General features: G+C 43.7%; 1 protein-coding gene across 2 annotated transcripts in view; it reads left to right on the top strand.

Annotated features, from left to right (window-relative positions):
• The window catches only part of mpp7a (MAGUK p55 scaffold protein 7a), a 179,506-nt gene that overhangs the window by 91,837 nt on the left and 70,805 nt on the right, over nt 1-16,864 (top strand). For both annotated transcript variants that reach the window (XM_050057012.1, XM_050057013.1), the window contains exon 6: nt 2,244-2,375. In XM_050057012.1, the coding sequence (XP_049912969.1) occupies nt 2,244-2,375 (132 nt within the window). The remainder of the gene's footprint in view (nt 1-2,243; nt 2,376-16,864) is intronic.

Below are 16,864 nucleotides of genomic sequence, written 5' to 3'. Positions count from 1 at the left end.
TGTAAACAACTGCAGACATAAATGACTACAATGAGATGTAAAACAACTGCAGAGACACAAAGTGACCACAAAGAGACACAAAATGACTACAGAGAGACACAAAATGACCACAAAGAGACACAAAATGACTACAGAGAGACATGAAATGACTACAAATGGATGTAAACAACTGCAGACATAAATGACTACAATGAGATGTAAAACAACTGCAGAGACACAAAGTGACCACAAAGAGACACAAAATGACTACAGAGAGACGTGACCACAAAGAGACACAAAATGACTACAGAGAGACATGAAATGACTACAAATGGGTGTAAACAACTGCAGACATAAATGACTACAATGAGATGTAAAACAACTGCAAAGAGACACAAAATGGCAACTATAATATGCTAAGCAACTACAAAGATAAGCCAAACAACCGGAAAGAGATACAAAAAGACCACAAAGAATAAAAAAAAAAATGACTACAAAGAGACACAAATAATCCATAGACATAAAATGACTACAATGAAATGCAAAGCAACTACAAAGAGACACAAAATGACCACAAAGAGACATAAACTTACTACAAATGGATGCAAAGCAATTAAAAGATGAGCCAAATGACCAGAAAGAGTCACAAAACAACTAAAAAGAGACATAAAAACACAGAGACATGAGTAACTACTACAATAAATGGAACTTAACAACAAAAATACCATACCATACACGTTTGTGTGCTACTTAGAGATGCAATCATTAATCAATTAGTTATTAATCCATTAAATTGATCGCTACCCAGTTTTATAACTGAATAATCTGTTTGAGTATTTTTTTTTTTAAGGAAAGAGAAGAAATTCTCTGATTCCAGCTACTTAAATATGGATATTGTCTGTTTTCTGTACTGCTGTCATTTTGGGCTTTGAGAAACACTAATCAATATTTGTCATCATTTTATAGACTGAACAACTAATCGCTTGATTCAGAAAATAATCAAGAGTTTAATCAACAATGAAAACAATGATTAGTTGCAGCCCTAGTGCTGTTTTGTGTTGCTTTTTATTGCATGTTTGTCTGTTCTTTTTTGTTGAACTTCATTTTTACTCTGTACTGTTTGATATTGTGTTGTTTTTTTTTGACCTGACAAAGAACTACAGATGTGATTTAGCTTAAAGCTCTAATCTGATCCAGTGCATCAAATGGTGACATTTAACTTTTAAACTGTACATGGTTCCTTTTAAATTGAAAAGAAAAATGATAAAAATAATAATAATTTATAGTATACAGTAGGACTGAGGGAATAAATAGAACCAAATCCTCACAATTCTACAAGACAAACGGTGTGTGTGCATTTGTACGTCTGTTGGTCAGCTTGTCTCTCGGTGGATCCGGGCCACAGAGCTCCAGTTGTGTCTCCTCCTCTCATCTGCTCCCAGTTAGCAACATCTTGAACGCTGTACTGCAGCATGCTCCCATGTCGTAAAACACACTGCTCCTCTTCTCACCATATCCTTCTCCCTCTCTCTCTCGCTCCTTCTCTTTCTCACTCTCTGTCTCCTTCTATACTTTTGTCTGGCACATGGGGTGGAAGATGTTTTTCTCACTTCTCTCTCCCCCCTCTGCTCAACCACGGAAAAAGCAGCACGCGTCCAGCTGCATCTTGGTCCGGACATGGAGTCGTTAAATAGTTTGAAAAATGAACGTCTCAATGGCATCATTCTTGTCTGCGTCCCGTCTCTTTTTTATGTCTGCTCGTGAGCGTGTGAAATATCTGAGGTGACTGAGAACTTCATTACTTTGAGCCCGCCGACGAACAGTGCAGAAACATCCCTTCCCCGAGTGTTCACCACCTTGCCCTGGAAAGCATCGGTACTGAAAGTGATGGCCAAGGTTGCCCCCCCTACCCGCCAAACACCCTTTCATTCACAGTCCCTGGTGAGCAGTGGTCCTGAGCTGCTGCTGGTGGCCTTTAATCAGAGAGATGTATGGAGGGAGAGCATGAACCTAATGACAATTAACGCATGTAGCTACGATTTCTGGCTCCGAATGCGTTCAAATCCATCACCCAGCACCCCAATTCATAACCATCCTCCCAGCAGTCTCTGCATTTTCTCTGTCCTGCTCAAAGAAACGAATGATAGATTGAACTCTTAATAGAATGTATTGCTACACTGGATTTGCCTAAATATACAGAGGTAAAGCTAAGGCCTTAATGGTTTGACTGATAACCCTTGCCTCTCGTTTCTCTCTTCCTCTAGAGCCTCCTGTCGGTCCATGACACTATTGCCCAGAAGAGTTATGACCCCGAACTACCTCCACTGCCTGAAGACATCGACGACGATGAGGATTCTGTGAAGATTATAAGACTGGTCAAAAACAAGGAACCTCTCGTAAGTACCATTGTCAGTCATCTTGAGAAATTATGTGTTTGATTCGTGTGTAGTGGTTTTCAGCAGCTCCCAGAAGATTTGAAGATGGTTTTGGAGACTTAACAGATTGTAAAATATTATGTTTTCGAGGCGCCCAAGTGGCCTTGGTGTGAAGGCACCGAACCATAGGCCACAACATCCCTGGAGCCTGGGGATGCCAGGGACCTTTTGTTATGTTGCTCCCCAATTAAGGGATAAAAAAATTTAAATCAAATTATGCCTTCAACATAAATGTATCATCAGGTCCTTTATTATTTGTGGGTAACATCTTTATGTCATGCAATCCTGCAATCTTGGCTCTGTGTTTACTAATCCCTGAGTGTCTGGATACCTCTTGTACCAAAGCAGCATCCACACCACAAGTCGAGCCAATACCATACATGCTTCTGAGGTACTCGCCTGTGGGAATCCAACCCACAACCTTGAAGTTGTAAGCACACCAAAACCGACCACAATTACCCTGCTCTTGGCCACGAGTATTTTCAGCCAGTCTAGGCTCTGTGTCTGCGAACGGCTTCCTTTTCTATCCTGGTCAGTGTTGCTCTCTCATTGTAACATGTTAGTCACGTCTACGCTCTTCAAACACGGTCCCAGACGTCAACAACCACCCGTCTGCTTCAGCCTCGGGGCCCTAACTCTACAGCAGCTACATCACTGCTTGCATTTTCACTCCACCTCTTGACCTCTGTCTGCATGGGTTGTCTGATGGCTGTGTGCATTCCCATCATGTCATCTAATGCAGCACATTTAGGAATGGGCTTCTGTAATCCCACAAAACCTAATTGGTGCTGGTTTTGGTCGCGCCACATACTTTTAGGCTTTTTCAGCTTTGATTATTTTGTTTTGTTGCGATTCCTCGATTCTCTGGACTGACCTCTGAGTCCTGCGACACATAAACACACCACCACTCAAGCCCTCGACGGCCTGTCAAAGATCTGTCTGTCATCGCAGCACTCTGTTGTGCACTGAGGCCCCGCCCAGCTTTGATCTACGCCGGACGTGTCCTGGCCCCGGCCGCCTCTATTTTCACTTTGTGGTTTTCGCCCTGACCACCATCTTGGCTCCAGGCCGGCGCACTCCTCTCACCACACCCCGGGGGAAGGAGAACACACCTAAGCCATTTTTGGGTCCCTGCCTATTGCATGTTCTGCGGAGCTGCTGAACGTAATAATGTGGCTTGGAGGAATTCTCGCTCTCCCTCTTGAAACACATTGTCGCGGGCGCTTCCTGCTCCGGCCTCTCCCGAGTCTGATGTTGGATCGCATTCCCCGAAACCATAATGTGATTTACACCCGCCCCGGTCAGCCTAATCATCTAGCTGGTGTTATTCCATAACATGACCTGATTCTTTTTGTCTCAGTGATTTGGCTCCTGAGAACATCTGAAACACACATTTACGACGTGTGATATTACCTGTTATTGCACAATATAGAAGGTGTTAATTATCTAGAATATATTTTTCTAGTAATATAGTGGCTCAGTTTGAGTTTATAGGTTAAGGGTGAACGCTGGTTATTGTGTGTTTTAAATAGAGAAGGGGCTCCAGTGTTCTTTCGGGGGTCACCAGTGGGTCACTTTTATAAATACTCCTCCATTTTTAAAGGAGGTTTCATTTAATATGGCTCTTTAAATGCAATATATCATCAGTATCGCCGCAATATTATTGCAATGGCTGCTTAGTTTTCTACCAGTACATTTAATTATGTTCATTCCCTACAGGCTTTGATGCATAACAGGCTAAAATCTAGATTTATAGCAGGAAATCAAGTCATGATAACTCCCAACCTGCGTTAGACAATACATTTTATTCATAAACGTAACAGCAGCAGCCACTAAATTTGCCATTGCAACAATGACATACACATTGGAGTACTGAAAAGCAAGTTTCACGAGACTGCTGTGGAGCCGTTTCTTCCTTGAAAGCCTTAGCTGCCCTCTCGCTGCCCATAGGACCCACAGGGCACAACTGCTGCCCATAATCTCCTGTGGCTATAATTTAGGCCTGACCGTGGCATGGACAGGATTACGTTGCAGGGCATACTTTTTCTGTGTATGCATGAGAGAAAACAAGAAATACTAGTGCTGCTATTGTGCCAGTAAGCAGTCACAGAACTGTCATGTGTGATGCAGTTGTGTTTGTACTTGAACAGGGTTCCCACAGTCATGAAATACCTGGAAATGATATGAAATTAGAAAAACTGTTTCCCAGACCTGGAAGTAGTTTGGCTTTAATAGAATGTTTCAGAAAAGTTTTGAATATTGTCGTGGCTTGTGTTTAAAGTATGTTCATAAAAATCAACGTTAAGCTTATTTGAGATCTCATGCTGTGTTGCAAGACCATTAAAATGTCACCAGTATCACATGTTACACATCGACCAGACTGTCATTGCCAAGGCCGCACCTCCTTTTGGGGGAAGAAATGTGGTGTCACATATGCAGCAAAACAGGAAAATGATGAAAAAAGCTGTTGTGTAGCAGGTTAACTGAGGTTTCACACTGAGATCTGAGGCACATAAGATACATGAATACTCACTGTCAGTGTGGTATATCTCTAAATAATGCTGTGACAGTTAATACAGGGTGTCCGCGGGGTCTTAAAAAGTATTAAAAGTTGATAAATCAAATATCGGAAAATTAAGGCCCTTAAAAAGTATTAAAAAGTCTTAATCGTTGGGGCATTGGTAGCGTAGTGGATAGTGCAGGCGCCCCATGTACAGAGGCATTGCCTCGCTGCAGCGGCCACGGGTTCGAATCCGGCTCGCGGCCCTTTGCTGCATGTCAGTCCCCACTCTCTCTCTGTCTCCCCATTTCACTCTCTGTCCTGTCAATAAAGGCAAAAAGCCCATAAAAATAATCTTAAAAAAATAAAAAAAAAAGTCTTAATCGTGACTTTATGAAGTATTAAATTTTCTTGGCATTCAAGCTTTGACAAAAAGTATCCATGAATGTATAATTTATTTTCCTCCTCGCGACTATTACAAACAACGATGTGTAGGTAGGCACACTTGGACTGCCACTCGGGGCTGTGCGCGTACCTGTGCGACATCACACGACAGCACACGTCCAGGCGCCAAACAGAGGAGCAAAAGACAATAAAAAATCCTTCTCATCTTATCTGAGTTCTGTTGTATGAGCTTCTCCTCCATGATGGCCGTTTCCAGACATATTTTAGGATGACTCGGGGGCAGTTTGACAACCTGTTGTGTATCGTCAGGCCGTATAGCTCTGGGTATCCAGCAACTGCTACCACCAGTTTCTCCTCCATTGTTTACCAACTGTAAACTTGTTGTCGTGACCACCAAAAGCGGAGATGACGTGAGGCATTTTTACGCTCTGAGTTTTTTCAACTCCAGGAGGTCAGAGCACTGCAGCAAAAAGTTCATTCTCAATAAAATCAATTACAAAAAGGTGCCTCCTGCTGCTAAAATGCTTTCTGTGTGATCAGGGCCTTACACATGTCCATGAAAAAAGCGTTTGAGAAATAAGTACCTACCAGACTTGTCAAAACTGTAATTCAAACACACATCAAATTGCATCGGTATCTCAGGTATCTTTGGTTTTCTATTCCCCAAAGAGCAGCATGGCCTAAGCGTTTTGTGAAGTACGCAAGTATGCAGCAAGTTGGTCGCAGTAATGTCTAAAAAGCGAGTAAAGTTAGAAAGCAGTAGCTGTTAATCTGCAAATGCCTGGGAAGAGTATGTGCAATAATGAATGGCTGTACCTCTGTATAGGCCCACACATTTTAAACTACATTAATAAAGTCATGGAAATGGGGAAAGTATTAAGGAAAAGTTTTGAAAATTCATCAGTAAAAATGTGTGGAAACCCTGTTGGAAGCATGTAGAGAAGGGCTGCTTAAATGACCTAGAAGATCAGAACAAGAGACTCCACTGTGGCTTTTTTTGGGGCAGGCACTTGGAACATCGGAGAAAGACTTCCATCATCCTGTTTGCGTCCACACACCTTCGGTCAGAACCTGTGATTCCTCTCTATCTTGTGACCACTGAAGAATTACTGTGTCCCGAGAGAGTAAGACTTAGATTTGTCAAGTAGCTCCTGTGGGAATGGGGTTAAGTGCTGTAGTAATACAAACTTTCAGGACGAAAATAGGACCTCTACAGTTCCCACTATATACCGCTGTGTAGCTAAAGGCCTTTTCACACCAAATTTATGCTCCGTAATTTGTCATTCTTATGGGCATTAACCTTTCACACCTTGTCAGCGGTGAATATTTTCCAAAAAGATTTGTAGCAGGGAGAAGTGAACTCCTTCCCTTATCTCTGGTCTTTTTTTGCTGCTGCTATTTAGCATCTCAAAGCTCTCCTTTTCTTTCCTAGAGGTTTCTGTTAGACTGCAAAAAAGAAAGTTGGGCAGCATTTTAGACTACATTTATGACAAAATTAGAAAGTATATGCACCAGCAGCATCATATGTTCACTTCTGAACAGCTTGTAATACCATTTATAGACAATAACAATGTTGTTTTGCTCTGAATAAAAATAAATCCAGTGTCCCAGCAGAACAGCCCATTCCTCCGTAACCGCACATACCCATAAATGTCCTAACATGGCTTTGACATATGTCAGAATTTTGCTCTTAGTGTAAAATGGCCCTAATAGTCCTCCTGTTACTTTGTCATTTGTGGAGGTGAAGTTACTCAGTTTTTATGACCCCCTAATTTGACAGTACACTTTAAGGTTCTGCATCCACCTCTGGCCCCCTAACAATTGTCATCCTGTTCATCTTTAAAGTGAAACTGACCCTAATGAACAGTCAGATCGTACATTAAGGAAACAGCCAGTGGGTCAGATGCTCACGGTGAAGTCACGGCTATTCCACTAACCAATAAAAAACCCTCTAATTGCGCCGGGTCCTCATTCACCGCCGCACCAAATTGATTTGGATGTGCCCTTTAACTTGCAATTTCATATAATCAGCCTGAAATTCTCAAACTTGACATCATAACAACGCGGCTGTACAATATCTAATTTCCTTTCCGTCTCTCATTACTTTGCTCTCTTTTATATTCTCCGTCGCTTTTTTTCTCTGCCTGCCTTTGTCTCATTGTGCAGTTCTGGTTATTGTGGGGAGCGGGCTGTGGTTAGCACGCAGGACCTTTTCCTTGTGACTCATCCATTAAGTTAATTGTGATTAGTCGAGTGGATTGTATTCAGTAGCTCTGATTAATTACTGTCATTTCTCAGAGCGTGACTTCATGCCACATTTTGGTGAAACTGTAAAAACTCTATCTTTCAGGACAGCCTCCCTTTTCTTCTTCTTCTTCTTCTTCTTCTTCCACGTTTTTCTGTTGTACTCCCTGCTCTCCTGCTGCTCTCCCAAACCGGCGGATTTATTAGCTCAAGTGTCGGGACAATGAAATAATTGGGTTTTGGAGAGCAGCATAAACATGTGCGCGCATACAGAAACATCAGCTCTGCCATGTCTTTTTATTGGAAGAATGTGTTATTTTGGATGAGGTTTCAGAACAGTTTTGGTGGGGGGCTAAATTTGAGCGTTTAGGGGCTTGCGTCAGCGCTGAGCATGTGGCGGAGTGGCTGATATACTGGTAAGGTTTGCCTCCGGTGATAAAGGGCTTGAGTGCAGACTGACTAATAGGAGAACTCTGGACAAAAAGTTGGAGGAAGCTAAAATGCACTGGTGTTACACAACTCATGTCCACCAGCCAAAAAAAAAAACATCCAGGAGCTTTGAGAGCTGAGAGAGGCCTAAAACATGAGCTACAAAGACCTCCACCTTAAAAAGTGATATAGTGATACAGCTTTCATTGTTGTTAATGAAACCTTAAATTACCAATTTCTCCAGATTTATGTGTCATTTTCTAGGTACTGTTGTAGTGATGTGCCATATTTTGACTATTTGTTATCATCATTGGATGAATTACTGGCTAAAGAACATGTTAAAAGAATACTTCATCCCCCCAAATGACCATTTGTATGTCAGTTACTCACCCCCATGTTGAATTTGTGGAGAAAAAGACATTATTTTTCCTCATGGTGGACCAGGAATCCAAAAATAGAGAAAGATCTTGATGAATTGAAGTCATAGGGGGCATCGTTTAACAACATAAAACACAATTTTTGCTTAAATTTTAACATTTAAAGCACCTCCACAAAAACAGTCTCTAAGAGGAATGAGTGGCAGAGTGTTTTTAGTGAAAATGTTTTGTGATGCCTCACCTTTTATTTTCTGTTATCTTTGCCAAGAGACAGGCAGCCAGCCACATTAACGTGTGAAAACATTGTGCCCACTGCCCAAACTCTGGTCTCGACTAATTAGCTAAGATTAGCCTCGGCTGCTCTGCACCGGGCACCAACTGTCAAATGGGAGCTAGCTAGCAACCCCACTCATTCGCAATTATGGTTGGTAACAGTAGTTGCTGTGAAACATGGTGGCTATCCTCGGGTCTCCCACCAGCTACCCCGTTTTGACCTGCAAAAGCCCTTTAGCATTGTTAGCTATGTTAGCACCATTAGCTGTGCTGACACTGCTAACAGCGCCAATAGAGATAACTGTGATAGTTAACAATGCTTAAGAGGTCTCGCGGCCCAAAACTGAGCCGCTTACTCACCGGAGCGATTTAGGGGGCCACTCTGCATTGGGCACCAACTGGGTCAGGCGGGAGCTAGCTAGCAACCCAGCTCATTCGCAGTAACCGCTGGTGATTCAGGTTGCTGCGAAACATGGTGGCCATCCTCCGGTCTCCCCCCAAATTGTCCTTGTGAGTAAGCAGCCCCATTTTGACCTGGAAAACCCCTTTAGCATTGTTAACTATGTTGCTGACACTGCTAATGGTGCTAACAGAGCTAACAGTGATACTTAACAATGCTGAAGAGGTTTTGTGGCCCAAAATTGAGCTGCTTACTCACCAGAGCGATCGAGGGGGCTGCTCTGCATTGTGCACCAACGGGGTGGCAGCTAGCTAGCGACGCAGCTCATTCGCAGTCACTGTTGGTAACACTAGTTGTTGTGAAATATGATGGCCACCCATCGGTGTCCCATCAGATTGCCCTGATGAGTAGGAGGCCTCATTTTGATCTGCAAAACCCGTTTAGCATAGTCAGCTATGTTAGCACCATGAGCCATGCTGACACTGCTAACAGTGCTAATAGAGCTAACAGTGATAGTTAACAATGCTAAAGAGATTTTGTAGCCCAAAATTGAGCCGCTTACACACCAGAGCAACCTCAAAAAAGACCGGAGAGTTGGCACAGTTTTCACAGCAACGCTATTGGTTTGTGATTGTATTACTAGCAGTAATTGCCAAATGAGTGGCGCTAATAGCTAGCTCCTACCAGACCCAGTTGGTGTGCAGAGCAGGAAATTTAAGAGCAGCAAATGTAACCTGTCGACTGACATGAGAAACCAACTAAAAATGCTCTGCATTAACCCTGGACATCTCTACACTGGATATATGAGACTTGGATTATGCTGCAAGTGTTGTATGAGTCTTTAAACAGATGTTGTGATATAGTTTTGCTGTTGTTTAACATTGTGCCCTGTGACTTCAACTCATCAAGAATTTTCTACATTTTTGGATTCTTTATTCACTTGGAGACATGCGAGAAAAGAATTCTCCCAAATTCAGTCTAACACAGGATGAGTAATTGATGTTCAAATAATCATTTGGGTGGTCAAGTATTGCTTTAATTGTCATTTCATTGCCGTGGAGGAGCCGCAGCTTCATCCCAAACCATCCTGGAAAATCCCTGTCCTCACACACATACAAAATGCGTTAAGTAGCAAAAGACGACTTCCAACGCCCACAAAAGGGTACACCACAGCTGCTGGGGTGACCATTGGTATGATGTGAGAACATTAGAGGCCGACAGGCCTGCTGTGGCCGGCTCTGTTCCTCTCATTTGGATGTTCTGGAAGCCCGGTGACGCAGATGTAAATAGCAGACTTGTAGATGCTCGCCGCGCATGCCCCGCTGTTTTCACGTTCGTTTTATGCATCACTTGATGGCTCGTTCAATGCCACTCAGTCAGTGCTGGCTCTCATCGCTGTCAGAGAACCGTTCATTCACTTCTCCCACTCAGTTCATCTTTAGTTGTCCTCCTACTAGCACGCCATCTTTCTCTCTCTACGAGTCTCTCTTGGTTCCACTCTCCAAGTAATTTGTTTAATCTGGTTTTGCTATCAGGCCCGTTTCTCTGGGCACTTTTGTGTATTAAAATTTTTTGTAACACATTTTATTTGAGGTGATGTAAATGCGTTATTGCTTTTAAGAGGTTACAGCTTAATTATAATGCATTTTACTGTCCTTCAAGTGGAGAGTTACCCTTTCTCCCTCCTGTACACTAGCATATGGACACCTGTTGTCCAGGAGCATAGATTTATAGATTCACCTATCCACATTCCTGTTCTGCATTTGTGCAAAATTGTTAGTACTGGTGTAAAATTGACACCCTATCCATCCCTTTCTCACTCACTTCTTCCATCCCAGGTTGTTAGGCATCATTAGCAGCCATAAAACGTCTGCTGCCAGGAATGTGACAGGATCAATGTCAGGCTCTATCACTCTCCTTCCTCTCCTCTTCCCCTTTTTCTCTTTGCTCCATGTTGTTGCACACACACGATTGGTTTTCCCATCATGACTGGGTGTCACTGGGTGCAGCTGAATGGAAACTGTAGACTGCAGGGTCTGTGCCATGCAGCTGGTAATGCCAACCTACATAGCGTCCTGCCTGGCACCATCTAGCATCAATCAATACAACTGTACCACTACTGGGCCTGGCCCCCCCATCCACCCCAGCCACTGGATACCAGTGGATCGGCTGGACTTCTCATTATAGACCCACAAATAGCACCAGTACAACTTGAGAGCTATAGAAGTTGCTGCACATGCAAATGTAGATGACATGTCCAACGTTATTATTGTAAACGCTCCAACTGCGTGATTGATGTCAGCGGATTTTCTTTATTTAATAAGGGAGTTGATAATTACGAGACAGGAAAGTCTTGTGATCGATTCGGTTTTGTGACGAAATTGGTTTTCCATGAATGGCAGTCGCAGGAATGAGCTATTGGCAATTTGACATGCCATGCTTTTCTCATCTGCGGCGGGGCGGGCCTCCTCTGACACAATTGGGACGGTCGGATCGCTGCTGCTCTGATTCCATTTGTCTGGAAGCCTTCACAAACACACTCGCTCAGATAGACTAAATACATCCACATTATTACGTATTTAAACTGTGCTGGTGTGAATGTATACAAATGCAGGTTTACACGATGAATAAAGTGTGAGATGCTGCTGAAGACCTTGAAGAGACGTTCTTGATTGAGACAGTTCACAAAGACACGGACTATATAGATGTTTTTGTTTTTTTGAAGTGAGTTTTCTATTGTCTGTTTACATCAGAATGTGGAAAGCGAGGGGAAAGTAATGACACTGGCTGGGAATTAATGGAGCAGCTAATGAGATTAGAGCAGACAGCACACATGTTAGTGTTTTACAGATAGACCCATGTGCTTTAAAAGCAATACATCTTTCACTTGATGGATTAGGCCGCGGTGCCTTGGGAGCGTTGCAAAGGAAGATGGAGCACCACGCTCTAAAACATGAGGACAAGTGGAGAGCACTGCTGGTGTTGACTGGCTCACTGTGTCATGTTGTGTGTGTATGTGTGTAGTGCTCTAGGTTCGACTGCATACTATTTCCCTGCTGTGGTGTCTGTCACAGTGTGTGTGTGTGTGCGCACATAAATAACTGAAATGCAGGTTGCATTGTATGTTAGTGCTTTGTAGTGTACCAAAATGCACAAGGATAAAACACTCCCAGCTCCCTAATTTTATTTAATATAACATCATTAAGAAGTACTTCACTCTGTGTATCCCATAATGACAGCATTTTATTTCTTAAAGCACATATTGTGAAGCAGCTTACACAGACAGATGGTTTGTCCTGTACTTGAAGGCAAATGATGAGTCGTGCTGAAAGGATCCATCCGGAAATTTCATGTGAGGTACAGAATGATAAAACTTGTTTCTGATATATGTCGTTCTAGTGTAGAGAAGTATATTTTACACAAGACCCTAAATTAGGGATACTCAGCTTGCTTTACCTGTGGGCCATGTTTTCAAAATGCCAGGAGACCAGCGACCAGTCAATAAACAAGCAATAGCACTTGTTAATACCACAAATTAAATGCCTGTTTTCATCCTTTAAGTGTTTGCTGTCGTCATTCATCTTTGCCAAGAGGCAAATCCAGCTTTAGCAGCCCTGCACAGGTCAGGTGTACGCAGGGGTGTTGCTAGGGTTTGAGGACATTCAAGGCATAGTTCAAACCACTGTTGGAGGGTGTGGTTTTTTTTTTTTCATTTAACAAGCTCTGTGGAGATGCTTTTGTAGCACACCCAGACACCTTATTTGCAATTAAAGTACAATAAAATCCCAGTGTAAATCAACTTATTTTTTAATTGTGAGAACTGTCAGCAGGCCACCGGAGATCCTACTGTGGGACAGATTTGGCATGCGGGCCATAAGTTGAGTATCACTGACCTGAGTGATTGTAAAGTACATCATATCCTGTATACATGTAAAAATGTATAAACCTGCCGCAGAGTCCTGCATGGGTTCATTTTTGAAACCCTGACCAACCCATTACCCGAAATAGTGTCAAAGTCAAAGCAACACTTGGTGATAAAAGTCCTGCGACTTGACCCACACCCGTGATGTAACACACTCTGGCTACAGTCACTCACATTAAGCTGGGTTCTCTGTTCTTGTACTAAGAGTCAAGCGTAGGAGAAGTCTCACTGGCTGCGCACGATGTCGGGATGGCGAAAATATTCTGCACAATCACTGCCAGATTAGGAGACATTTTAGCTCCTCCCACCACCATAAAACCTCAAAATGATCCTCCTTGGGTGTCTTGAACTTGCTGTAGGCTGCCACCTCATCCTTGAGCTGCAGAGTTTCATGGCTTGAGTCCTCTACGTTGGTGACGAATGTGACAGTGCGGTCAAAGGTTAAACTTAAGTCATTTTCAGAGGAGTTTTACTCTTTAGTCATGTCATGTGAGTGAGAGAAGGGCTGGGAAATTTGTCCAATGTCATGATATATATTAGATTTTCTCCACAACGTCAAGCCCTTAGAGCCCTGTGCATGGGAGTGCATCATAGCAGTAGGTGATGCAGATTAAATACTCTCTTACAGTGTATGCTATTATATGTAATGTAGTTTTTAAATGAATATTATAGATGTATGAAAAAAGAAATGTGGAAAATATATTCAGAAACTGTTGGTAGTTAAAATAGTCAGGTAGGAATGTGAGTTTTTGGCTAATACAGCACATAAAATACCTCACACTCTGAGGTACTTAATCAAACTGACGCAAAAATCATTAAAAAATTACAATATTGCATAAAGCTGACATGGAAAAACCTCTGTGTTTGTTCATGTGCTTGTCCAACACCGAGGCCAGCGGCTGTTACACCACCCTCTTAGCCTGTCGAGTTGTGAATGTGAAAACACGCACGTCTTCCAAAGCCACATCTGAGGCATTCCCAGATCCTAATCTCACGGCCCTCTTAAATAAAACGTCTTCCTCCCATCATGTGTAATCATGAACGTGGACACACATCCCACCACTCCTGCTCTTTTCCGCTCTGCGTAGCGAGAGAGAGAGAGCTTCGGAGGCTGAATGTGGGCATTGTTGCCCGTCGGGCCGGGCGCTCCTCAGCGGCCCTGCTTCCCAGCCCTGTTTGGAAATGAGAAGTGACATGTGAAAGTGCTGTTTTCTTTAGCCGGGATAACGACAGGGAAAACACTAAACAATCCCAGAGCAGATAGACCTCTCTCTGTGACACAACTGTCTCTTTGTATGCGCTCATACTCCTCTCTGAGACAAGACAAACACACATACAGTACATCATGACTACATATCTGGCACTGTCCAGCTTGTAGCAAAGAGACGGCGATTCCACTCAGTCTACATGGTGATTCATACGGACAGTACGGAAAGAAATACACACTTTTGTTGAGATGGCCGCGCAGATTCACACACCCAAATTCACCGGCACCTGTCTGAAGTCCTGAGGTGGGCTGCTAAGTGTGTTTTCATAGCAACTGGGTAATGACTTGCGCTAACATTAAGGTTTAAAGAGCCAGAGAAGGGAAAAGGAAAGAGGGGGTGGAGGAAGACAAATGAAGGTAAGCCGTTCCGTCACAGGGCCCTCTGCATCACATTACCTGGCAGCTTCTCCTGGAATCTCTCCCGCTCGCTATAATTATCATAATAATGACCTGCAATTTTCCTTTTTCTCAGTGTACTTGTTAATTACGACTGGAAGGTCAAGACCGGGGTTAAGGAAATAAAAAGAGAAACCAGAGCCTGGTGTAGTGCGAGACGGAGACTAGGAATGAAAAAAAAAGGAAGGGTAGAGCGGGGGGAGTAGCTTTTATTAGTTGCAATCACAAGTGATTTAATAAAACAGGTGGAAAGGCATGCGGCAGGTCACCCAGAGGGGATTGGCCAGCAGCGGCAGCTCTGTTGCATCAGCTCGAAAAATCATTTGACATAAAATCTCGGGTACCTTTCACTGCTCTCCGGCTTCTTTCTTCTTTCTCCCTCTTCGCAACAATAATATAGATTTTCATCTGGGCTCCTGCTAATTCTTTACAGCGCTGTATTAATCTTTATAGGTGACCATAAGACTCAATGGATTTTCTGATCATGACCGAATACACTAATATTACATGATTTTTACTCCTTCTGAGCAGCGCTGCAGGCTGTGGCGTCTGAGGAAGTATGCAAGAACTCATAAATATGCTGGACTCAGTGCGCGGAACGGTCATGTGTGTTATGTGTGGGGGGCTCTATGCCATCTCAGTGAGGTAAGATGAAATGACACACTCCAACACCAGATATGATTGGAGGTAATTGTATTTTAATGTCCAGGAGGCCCATTCCCACTTTGTATTTGGTTTTTCCATGGCCGACATCTGGTGTGAAGAACGCCAGCATGTGTTTCCACTACACTTGTATTTATACCTCTAAACACAGCAGTCAACACAGCAGTCGGCAGGAGTTTATTGTCGCTGTTACACTTTTGCTGTTAAGTGACATCATGTCAAAACACGTCGGCCTCTCCGCCCGGGCCACTCGCGTTTGTTTTCCCTTGTCGCTCTCAATTTGGAGGGAGAAATAATGTTTGTCAAATGCCACAGCGTTGGGTTCGGTTCATGGGACGATGTTTTGAGTGGTCGTTACGGGCCGAGGGCCGTGTGTTTGAAACGCGGCACCGTGCTTGTTTTCCCTGGCGGGTTAGGAACTGTGGAGTGGCTTCACTTGTGGCCATGGCTAAGGTAAAGAGATCCTCGGATCCCTCTTTTCCACCGCGGCGCTTACTAGAGAGGCCACACATAGCCTGCCCTAGACCCCGAGACGCGTGATGAGCCAGGCCAAGACAACTAGCCAGCCCTCTCGTCATCCATACAACCCCGAGTACAAGCCAGCCAGCTTCCATCATGTCATCCAGCCATCCATTCACTCCATCAGCCAGAGGGCACTCTAATTGCCCCATAAAGACTTAGCTCGCCAGAAACTCATTGCGGCAAATCCCAGCCAAGCTAACATGATGAGACATCCAACATTCAGCTTGTCTTACTCCTCTTATCTGCTGAAGTTTCATGGCACTACTGTGCGCTGACAGTTCCCTGGACAACCTCGCCTCCATTCCATTCCTTCTAATAAACACACTCTCATACATGAGGGGATCCAAATTTCAGTCCCTATTCTCCCTCTTTTTTCTGCACTCTATGAGGTGTGAGCCATTTGTCATCACATACTTAACGTGGCTGCCATGTCAGCATGTGTGCTCCAGTGCATGCGCTGGGAGGGGTGATGGCTTGATACGGACAAGCGTCGCTCCAGTTCTCCTCATCACACAGCGGAGACTAAGCCGTTGCGTTTTGGCGAGCCCAACAATAACAATCAGAGGCATTTATGTGTTAGAAATGGGGGAATAGAGCTGGGAGCAGCGGCTGCATATGGAGCTGATCACGTTAGGAGTGGAGGCTTCGGATCGCCTTACTGATGACTAATTGACCACAGCTAGGAGGCCCTCCTCGGTCCACGATGACCCCCCTCTCATCTCTATTTTTGACTTTCTCTGCCTTCTGCCCCTCAACATTTTATTCCTGGAGAGACTTGAGTCTATTTTTATACTCAAATAAAGTGCAAACTGCAGCGATAGTTAAGAACAGGAAGAGCGAATCAGCCCCCGACAACATCACCATCTTGTGAGCACACCATGCTATCTTTTTCCGTGCAAACAGAGCAGCTGAGCCACTTGATGGTTAAGTGGCGCCTTGTCTCTAATTGCTAACATAGCGTAGCCCATTCATCAGGCTTAGTGACTGTCCAGCATCAATCATCCAGTCTTTTGAGGTTTCTCTCGGGCCAGTTTGGCCGGACTTCAGGTAGA

This window comes from Epinephelus moara, chromosome 11 (genome assembly GCF_006386435.1).
Source record: "Epinephelus moara isolate mb chromosome 11, YSFRI_EMoa_1.0, whole genome shotgun sequence".
In the NCBI taxonomy this organism is placed as follows: domain Eukaryota; kingdom Metazoa; phylum Chordata; class Actinopteri; order Perciformes; family Serranidae; genus Epinephelus; species Epinephelus moara.
Note: the sequence above shows the minus strand (reverse complement) of the source record. Positions and strands in the feature narration are given on the sequence as shown.